Source organism: Mustela putorius, unplaced genomic scaffold, assembly GCF_011764305.1.
Source record: "Mustela putorius furo isolate JIRA1106 unplaced genomic scaffold, ASM1176430v1.1 tig00000166_pilon_pilon_pilon, whole genome shotgun sequence".
In the NCBI taxonomy this organism is placed as follows: Eukaryota; Metazoa; Chordata; class Mammalia; order Carnivora; family Mustelidae; genus Mustela; species Mustela putorius.
The window spans coordinates 146,529-156,686 of record NW_025421301.1 but is presented as its reverse complement, the minus strand read 5'-3'; the positions used below and the strand labels follow the sequence as shown (position 1 = coordinate 156,686).

Sequence of the window (10,158 nt, the reverse complement as noted above, 5' to 3'; positions counted from 1 at the left end):
AAGGTATCATGTTCTCGAATCAAATGAAAGGAAAGACACTCACATAATGGGATGTGGGATGAGTGGCTTTTCCCATCTCTCTGGAAAGCAAAGGTGCTAAATGGGGACAATTGGAAACCCATTCCACTCAGAGTCCTATCACAAGGCGGGTGTTCAACATCGAATACAGTCTTGCCAGTGCATCCTACTTGAGCGGGGAGGGTGATGGGTTGGAGAAGAGTGAAAAATTCTAGAGCTGTTTGAAACAACAGCTTAGTTATTCCCAAAGAGATACAACAAAACTGTTGGCAGGGACTGGTGTAGGGGAAACCAATCTGGGAGTCCTCACTGTACCCTGGAAGTAGATACAGATCCCTCCGAAGGTGCGCGTTCGAAGGAAAGAGGATGGCTGCTGCCCATCTGGGGCAGGGCAGTGTTGGAATGCCCCTCTTCTGCAGACGGTGACTTCATTCTGTTTCAAACTATGATTGTTACTCCCAGTACAAGTGCAAGTGTGAAGGTCAAAGTAGCGAATGACCGTCAGGTTTCTCTTGTTCCTTTCTGTCCTTCCCCACCCTCCCTCCCCCCCCCCTTCTCCTTCTCTTTTTTTTCCTCTCTCTCTGTTTCTTTAAGATTTTTTTCCCTCTTGTTTTCTTTTCTTTTCTTTTGACAGGAAGAGAGACAGAGCGAGAAAGGAAACACAAGCAGAGGGAGTGGGAGAGGGAGAAGCAGGCTTCCCTCCGAGCAGGGAGCCCAGTGTGGGGCTCGATCCCAGGACCCTGGGATCATGACCTGAGCCGAAGGCAGATGCTTAACAACTGAGCCACCCAGGGGCCCCTCTTTCTTTTTTAAAGATTTATTTATTTATTTATTTGCGAGACTGCGTGAGCATGCAGGCATGACTAGGGGAAAGGGGCAGAGGGAGAGAGAAACCTGAGCAGTCTTGGAACTGAGCACAGAGCCCGATACTGGGCTTGATCCCACAACCCGGCTGAAATCAAGAGTCGGACGTCCAACCCATGGTGTCACCCCAGATGCCCCTAAATGACCAGGTTTTCTTAGTAGAAAAATTGGGGACTAAGACCCACCTGCTTTTTCAGAATGGATTGAATAACTTCATATCTTCAGGCAAAGGACTGTATTTGACCTCTCACACCTACAATGTTATGCCTGTATTGTTTCGCTAACAGTTGCTAAAACCCATTATATGCTCCCTGGAAGCCCTCCTTGGCTCAGTAGAATGCCCAGGCAGTGGAAGGCAGTACCTTTTAGTTTTCTCCTCTGGCAGATGGGGTGAGGCCAGGCACGTCTGGTAGCTCAGATCTCAGCAGCTCTTCAGATATCATGAGAACGTATTATTTATGGCCTCTTCGACAGCTTAGCCAGACCACCCCAGTCCAGTGTTAACTCTTAGTCATGTAGCCTGCCTGCCCTTCAATACTTCGCTTTCCCTTTACATCAAAATCCAGGACTCAAATGATCAAATACCATTTTCTAGTTTAATGTATTTACTCCCTTAGCCACAATTCTAAACTCCTTGCCCTACTCATCATTGTATGTTGATGTTGGTTTAATGCCCCTTTTTCTCTGGTTAGTTTCTTTTAGCTTTCTGTTTTAGTCATTCATTCATTCATTTACTCATTCCTTCTACTCCCAACATGGAGCTCAAACTCACAACCCCTACCAAGAGTCACACACTCCACGGACTGAGCGAGCCAGGTGCCCCTAGCTTTCTGTTTTAAATTAGACCTATTATGTTGAGATAATTGTAGATTCACATGTTCTTGTATGAAACAATACCCTTCACCCAACTGCCCTCAATGGTGACATTTGGCATAGCTATCGCACAACATTGAAGCCAGGAAATTACGTTTAATGCCTTTTTATCTGCTCTCACAGGCACTGGGAATTTTTTAAAACTTAAAAGTCACATTAGCATTATCACATTTTTTACGTCTCTAATCAGATTAATCAGATAGCAGGTAAGGGTCCAAGCTAGAGGAAGACACATAGCTTCTTTTGGAGAAGAGATTTCCTAAGGCCTCCAACCCTGTGATCTGTAACACAGGGATCAGAGGCAGGGAAAACCAGCTTACAATGCGTAATGATATGTCTTTATTTCATCAACAGAAATGGTGTCTAGACAAAATTCAGTTAACACTAGCAATTCAATTGAGTGAAAAAAGTTTTTTTTTTTTTTTTTGCACAATAGTGTATTTACAATGAGTAAATGAAGTTTCAATTCATTAGTTCATAGCAATGTTTTGTTTTCCCCCAAATGGTAAAAATTCTTAGTTACAGAGAATAAGCATCAACAGCCATTTCATTTTTACAATTAAAAACCACAACAAAAACCACAATCACTTAGAAAAAAAAAAGAAAGACAAGCCTAAGAACTAGTACAATAAAATGATGCATTAAGTTACATTAATCGCATAGAATCTGTGTAAAAAGTATGTAGAAAAACACCTGATGTAACCTGTTACAGTCGTTGAGCAGTTATGAGAGGTACAGAGGGTTATACAGGTAGATATGTGTGAAACTGTCCGTATTGTTCGACCTGGGGAGGAAGAGAAGAGGGGCTGCGGCCCCTTGCATACACTGAGAAGACCCTGTTTTGAATATGGCCTCTGGAGTTTGTAAGGCATATATTAGAGGTGCACTTGCATCAGACTGGTTCTGGAACAAATTCTCCCAGGCCCTTCTGGCCTCACGAGCAAAAGCTGGTGCTTGCCTCGAACGGCTCACTGTGTGTCTGACCAGCACCCGGAGCTCCCAAGTGCATTTGGAATCTTCCTGGTCACTCGCTAGAAGTGGCAGGTCTTTTAGGTCCGAGCGTGAATGGGCATCCCATCATTCACACACGCCAAATGCACCATTAGGACCCCGTGGAGGTCACCCCCTCTGCCTGCAGACATGTTTTGGCAGGAGACTTAGCATCATCGGTAGGAAAGCCCCTCTTTGTCCACGTCCCTTCCCTCTTTCCTCACATGCGTGTCCAGTCAGCCCCCCAGGAACACTTGGCACTGAATGAATGGTCTTGGTGCCCTTCGGCTTCTAAGGAGGGCCACTGTTTGAGCTGAGGTCAATAAACGGGAATGAAGTGAAAGTCAGAGTTGTTTATCCATCGATAGATAGTGAGATGCATGCACCACGTCACAACATGAAATCAAAGCGACAAAGTGGGCCTCTGCGACCAACAGAACGGCAGCCTCAGGTTCATAGTACAATTAAAATGCACTGATACTCATCTGATATAAATATTATCTCCCAGGGTGGAGTGTAGGAAAATACTTTACACTTCCTTTTCTTGGCAAGAAATGTTTTTGCACCGTCGGTTGAATAATTTATCTTCAATCTGCCACAATAGGTCCTTTCTATGTACAAATACTATTTGCACACAAGCTCTGTGTACAAATATCGTCTGTTCTGCAGCATCAGTCTTTGATGCCTGGGTCAGGAGATGGCTCAGGCGGTACTGAGAACATACAGACTGTCTCCACACACACGGACGTCCTGCACGCACACGGACTCCACGCAGGGCACTGCGCTGTGGACTGACTCGCCAGTAATTGCGCCTACAACAAGATCCTCAGTCTGGGGAAGAAATACTAACTTATGATTGAGTGAACAGTTTTATTCTTAAAGGAAAAAAACAACAAAAAAAGATTCTGCCCCTCAGTCTATTTATAGTATTTTGAAGACAAAACTTGATGCCTGCTCCCTGCCTGGTCTACGACTCCTCCCGAACTAGAAGCCATAGGGGAGCAGGTTAAAGTCATTTATTGATTAAGCAGCTGCTCGTTTCAATGGGGTAGAATGTGGAGATCTAGCCAGGTAGGTCTTTTGTAGCCAAGTAGCTTTGTAGGCACTACCCACTTTGAGAGGGTTGTACTCCACAGGATGTGGAGTAGCATGTAGGGACAGGACTCTGGGATTTCTTAAAAGGCTTATAGTTTATACACCTTTGTTTCTTTTTCTTTAAAGGCATTCATAAAGAAAGTGTAGGTTTAGGCCTTTTTTTTTTTTTTAATGAAGATTTTAAGTCATCTCTATGTGGGGCTCGAACTTACAACCCTAAGATCGAGTCATGTGCTTTACTGGCTGAGTCAGCCAGGCACCCCTAGATCTCCTGATAATACCTTCGAACTTCATATTGTGGCCACCTGATTTCTAGCAGTTTGCTGGTGCAAGTCCTAGAGCTGGTCCCTGGCCTCCTTTTTAAGGAGAAGTGGCAGTTGGCATTCTAATCGCTAGCCATTTTTTTTTTTTTTTTTTTTTTTACTTCCTTGGGAAAGCAATACAAGGATTAAATCCAAAGTCATAGTGCATCTTAAAAGCAGCATACTTTTAGAAAGACAGTTAATAAATTACTTGTACAATATACAAAATAATGTTTTATACTGCAGCATCACCTCTGACGCCTGAGTCATTGTGAGGGAACCCGGAATCGAAATAGCAGGATGGCCTAGTCAGTTTGCCAGCTCTGTTTTGTTTTTGCAACAGTTTTGTTCCAGAATCAGTACGTAATGAAGTCTGATTTTATTCAAGGCACCCCCAGATAACGCAGAGAAACAAACACATACAGCAAAGCACTCACCTGCCCAAAGCCTGACCAACCTGAATGAAGTGAGGTCGTCTGGACACACAAGTAGGACACAGGCAGATCCAAGGGGAGGACTAGATCCAGGCACATGGTAACAAGCCATGGGGCCTCTGCCATGGTCCCTGCCCCAACAGCTCATGCCCACCTATTTGGAGACCTAACTAGGCCATGGCAGGGATCTTCCTAAGCAGTCCACGGTGGGAGGGTCCTTTATTTTTATAAGGAAAGACCCTTCAGAGCACAACTACATGTCACCGTGCTGTGCCAACACTATTCCCTGTTCTTAACTCGCTTTTCCTTTTCATAAAAGAGACTGCACCAAGGGATCCCACATTAAGGAGACAGGCTGGTTTTTTAAAACTCCACTTGAGGCAGTTTGGATTCTGGTCCCCAGCTAGTCCTCCCTTTGAATCAACCTGCAAACAATTCTTAGGAACACGTGGTTCAGGGTAGCAGGAGACAAGACGGGTCACACAGACAATTGCACAAAGCCAGTCACTGTTTATGGTACATAGTGAACAAAATCATAAGTCGTTAAAAAAAAATCTCTAAGAAATGGAAAGAGTTTTTCAAGCAGTGTTTCTAACCAGTTCCCATAGCAGGAGTTTGGTTGCTGAAGAGAGAGAAAAGCAGCTGGGCTTAGGGGGCGGTGGTGATGGCCGGAGAATGTGGGCAGAGAGGGTGGAGGGAAAACAGGAGACCCCCTCCCCCACCTGGACTTGGCCATAGCGCCTGCATGCAGCCCAAACAGCAGACTGGGGGGGAGGGGGAGACCAACGGAATGTGGTCAAGATGACCAGTTTGCACACAAGCTGTCACCAGGGTAGATCACACCAACAGGCTGGTTTGGACCTGGTGATGAGACGAGCAGGAAACATTCTTTTTTTTTCCAAAAGAAGAGGAGGTCACTTAAAAAAGGCAACAAGAGAGTTAAAAACAAAATACTGTTGGCTGACTCCACCACCAAAACACAGACCTGTGGTGCCTCACGTGATTCACATTGAATTTAAATTCCAGCTGTCACCAGTTTTCCACAAAGGCAAACTCCACTGTGAAGCACAGAACCGTTCCACTAGGCCAAGAAATTCCAACAACCGCAAAAAAAAAGGCAGCTCCAATTCTGAGCCGCCTCAGAATCTGTCTCAGACTAACACACGCACATACACACGCACATGAGGGGAAACAGAAACCCAGAGGCAGGTTTTAAAAGCGGAACTATTTGAAAAGAAAAGCCTTTTTTTTTTTTATCCTACTGCATGAACCAACAAATTTCTGGCATTCATACATATTTAAACATTTAGCGCTAATATTTGTACAGAAAAAAGTTAATAATACTAAAACATATGTTACTATGATTTCACTTTTCGCCTACATCATATACTAATTTCCCCTTTTACATGCAGCTTTAATATTGTCCAAACAATGGCACAAATAAAGAAACAAAGTCAACCATCTACTCCCCACTGCCCACCACCCCATCCCCACATCAAACCTTTCAGGACTCTTCCCTCAGCCAGGCTGGAGGGCCCACCGGAGGGAGGGATGGAGGGACCCCTCCTCCTCTTAGGCTGGGGGCAGGGTCTGGGCACATCTTCCTGTAAACGTGGCTGGGGGCCAGCACGCCCCCAAAGCCAAGGAAAGCTGCTCTCTATGGGTTGCAAGCCAACCAGTTTTGCAGCAAGAGAAGAAAATTATCAGGTGAGGGTAGGTGTGTGTGTGTGTGGTGGGGGAAGGGGCAGGGCAGGGAGGGTTCCTTGGCCATATCGTGTCCAAAGCCTCAGAATGAAATCTGCCTTCAGACAAGAGACGAGCCGAAAAACCCCAGAATTCAACTCAAAGCATGTGGAGAGGGGAGGGAGAAAGAAATGCTTTTGCTTGCATCAGGGACGGAGCCCAGGCTCACATGTGCCCCCACTCTCTCCTACTCTGGCTGAGCTGCATTAACCCAGGACGCCGCTTACACGCAGAACACCAGCTGCTGTGATTCAATCCCACTCAAGGGAGAGGTCCTGGGAACCCAGCTGGGCAAGGGGCCTGTGAAGGGGAAGGGGCGCGGGGCAGGAGTGGGGTGGCTGATCAGCCAAATCCTTCCAAGAAGTTCCTCCTGCACTGCCCTTCCAAGAGCAGGCAGAGGCCCAAGGATGGGTTGAAATGAATGGGACTCGCCCCCTGGGTGAGAAAACAGTTCTAAGTTGATTTTTAGGAGCCAATGCCTGCTCAGTTCTGGTACAAAATCATGGGTTCCTGCTGTTTGGATGCACTTTCGAGTGGACGTCCAAACTCTCCCCACTTAGGAGTCTGAACATTCAGCATCAACTCTGAACTCTCTGCATCTAAACTTTGCTTCCGGGAAAGGTGGGGAGGAGGCGAATTATAAAAATACTCAAGCAGATTATTGTCTACACATCCTAGGATGAATCATTATTTGGCAAGATTATTTTTCCTACATAATTATCACCTGAGTGCTTTTTAATTAGCTAAAATGTCTTACTTTTCAACTAAAAGCAAAGAATATACAGTATACTTGAGTTATACTGAAGTAATAACAACTTCATTTAAGAAAATAGGTTTGACCCAAAACTCAGTGCAAGTGGCGAAGTTGACCATGACTGTACAGTATCTGCAAGAAAAAAAAAAAACAACAAAACAAACCACGACACTCAGATGACACCGGCCGACGGTGCCCAAAGCAAACCAAACAACAGAAAAAGGGTCAGAAATAAAACCTCAAAAAAAAAAAAAAAAAAAAAAAGCTTCCAACATTGAATTCTGTTCCATAAATAAGTACAAATTGAAATTGAACTGTGAAGCAAGAAAAATGACCATGTTAACAGTTACCAAACTAGTTCTAGCATTGGAGACAAAAGAAGAGGAATGTTGGAACCTGTTGATAAATGAGAAATGAAGTTTCCAGTTTTAGGATGAGAAAATTGAGGCATGCAGGACTTTTGCATATGGATATATATATATATTTTATATATATATTATATATAATATGTACAGTCTAGCTATAAAACTTTGATGTGTATAGAAGCTGTCTTCAATGAAAAAAATTGAACATTCAGAAGAAATTCCTGAGATAGGGTTTGTGACATGGGCCACTGAGAAAAAAAATCCGTGGTTGGGTCCTAGAGGTGTTATAGTCTATCCCTGTTGAGACTGAAATTAACCCACAGACAGGCAGTGTCACCACCGCCGTCTTTCCTTGCCTGGGCAAGGGGTAGCACCATTGTGAAGGGAACTGTGTATCACTCCTGCGTGAAGAGAGGAGGGAATACTTAGAAACAGTATTGCTGCTAAGAACGCTGTAGTGTGCACCAAATTCCTTCTTGGTTCTTCCAGACAACAGATGAAGAGCACCGCAGGCTGACCGTAGAACACCCAGGTGGGCGAGGTGGGAAAGCTGGGAGGCGGGCCGGGTCACTAGGTGTACTCTTTCCTGGGCTGCTCGTTGGTCGTACACTTATCAGTCATCTCCTGGCAGAAGTCCACGGTCACCGTCTGGCTCCTGGATTCCAGAGCAGGCGCCCTCTCTGAGAAGGTTCCCGGCTCAGCGCCCTCCGGCCTCCTGGAAGTACAGTTCTCCGGGGCGCCGCCAGGGGCCCAGGGAGGCCCGGGCTGAGCGGCCGCGGGCTCCAAGCAGCAGGGCGCGCCTTCCCCCACGGCGCACTGCGAGGCAGCCAGGTTCTGCTCGACGCCCAGGGGTGCGGGGTTAATACTGGAGGCTGTAGGGAGGCCCATGGGTCTGAGGACGGGGCAGTACCGGTGCAGGGCCTGGATCTGCTCAGGGCTCTGGATGTCGCGGCAGACTTCCTGGGAAAGGCAGGAGAAGTTGTCCAGCAGCTCCCCCATGCAGGCTTTCAGTTGGTTCCTCTCTGACAACAGCTTCTCTTTCTCACACACCTGGGCAACAGAGGGAGAAGAAAAGAAAAAAAAGGGGGGGGGGTGGCCATGAAACCTGAACGGGAAGACAGAAGCCCTGGTTTCTGGGGGATTTCCAGCTTCCATTCCTACATTTGGTATGACAGAGTCACTCGTGAATGACGGACGAGGCTGGGATCTAGGAACCTACAAGACGTGTATCCAAGGAGCCTGGTCAAGAGTTTCCTATCCGAGTAGCCTATCCAGGTGTGCCATGAGCCTGACGCCCCCCGCCCCCTCCCCGGGCAGCTCTCCATCCCTCTCTGGGGTCTGGCGAACGAACGACCATCAACATTCCCTCCAACCAGAGGACTGCAGGGCCTCCAGGCTCTGGTTTCCTGAATGAGGGTTTGTAAAGCATCAGTTAGAAAACTCTCAGTCCCAAACGTTGTTGTTGAAAAATCTCCCCCAGTGTATTAGGCTGCCATTTTTGAAAGTCAGAAATTGGCCGATTCCAACTTTATGACATTTTGGGAAAAGGCAATGGGGCGGGGGCAGGGGGAAGCCCGGTGGTTGCCAGGGAAGGGGGCGGGGGGAGAGGGATGGACAGGTGGAGCACCGAGCACGTTTAGGAGAGTGAAATTACTCAGTGTACAGTCTCTGTGGATGCACTGTCCAAATCCGCACACCATACCACACCAAGAGTGAGGCCTGACACAAATGATGGGCTCCGGTGATTACCCTGTGCGGATTCAGGTTCCCCCCAGTCAGGTGGGAGGTGTCCATAACGGGGAGGAGGTGAGTGTGTAGGGGCAGGGGGCAGGGGCATTCAATTTTGCGGTGAACCAAAAACTTCTCTAAAAAGAAGTCTACTGAAAACAAATCAACACAGATCACAACAACAAAGAGTGGCTCTGGTCAATTTCCCACGGTTCACTCAAACCTCAGCAGGCTTTCCGGCCTCCGCGGCGGACAGACAGACGGAACACAGCGGGTCCTCTCGGGGACAGGAGGCTGCGCAGCGCGTCTGGGGCTCGGGGTCTCCCGGCACACGCGAGGTGCGGAGACGAGCCCTAGCCCACGACCCCGGGGTTCCGAGATGTCGTCCTCCAAGAAAATCGAACCTAAGCTCTTATGTCCCTAAAATCCACCATCTCGTCGGAGAGATGAGTTTTGCTGCTGAGGGGAGGCTGGTGGAGGTGTCACCCCAACTCTCTCCGCAGGGAGCGAAGATGTGGAGGCACACGGGGTGCACGCCAAGAGAAGCGGCAACCGGACATCACCCCCAGAAGGGAGGGGAGAAGGGCGCTGGGCGGGGTTGAGGGGGGAGCGAAAGGAGGAGAGAGAAGCAGACACAGGAGGCGGGGGCTCCGACACGGCTGCTGCGCGTGCCGCTCACGAACGCAATCTGGCAGGCAGCGTGGGCGTGTGTGCCGGAGACAGAGATTTACACGGGGAAAGGGCACCTGCTAAAATATTTATAAATTTATCAAGAAAACATGTTTTAAAAAATGAAAAATAAACAGATGTACGAGTGCAAGTTGAGAGAAATACATTATGCAAGTTTGCAAGAGCTTAGTGGTGTGCCGCAGGCAGCGTGGGCGTGGGGAGCCATTGCGCATGCGCTGGAGGCGCGCGGGGCCCACGCGACCGGTCTGTCCCCGCCCGCCAGCGCCAGCCGGGCCCCGGGACCAGGTGAGCGGGCACCGCAG

The 10,158-nt window shown here is 47.7% G+C and overlaps 1 protein-coding gene across 1 annotated transcript in view; it reads right to left on the bottom strand.

The window, feature by feature from the left end:
• Positions 1–2,081: 2,081 nt before the first annotated feature.
• BACH2 (BTB domain and CNC homolog 2) overlaps positions 2,082–10,158 on the bottom strand; it is a 148,398-nt gene continuing 140,321 nt past the window's right edge. The window contains 1 exon segment of the mRNA XM_013063724.2: positions 2,082–8,488. Within this exon segment, the coding sequence (XP_012919178.2) occupies positions 8,009–8,488 (480 nt within the window). The 3' untranslated portion in view covers positions 2,082–8,008.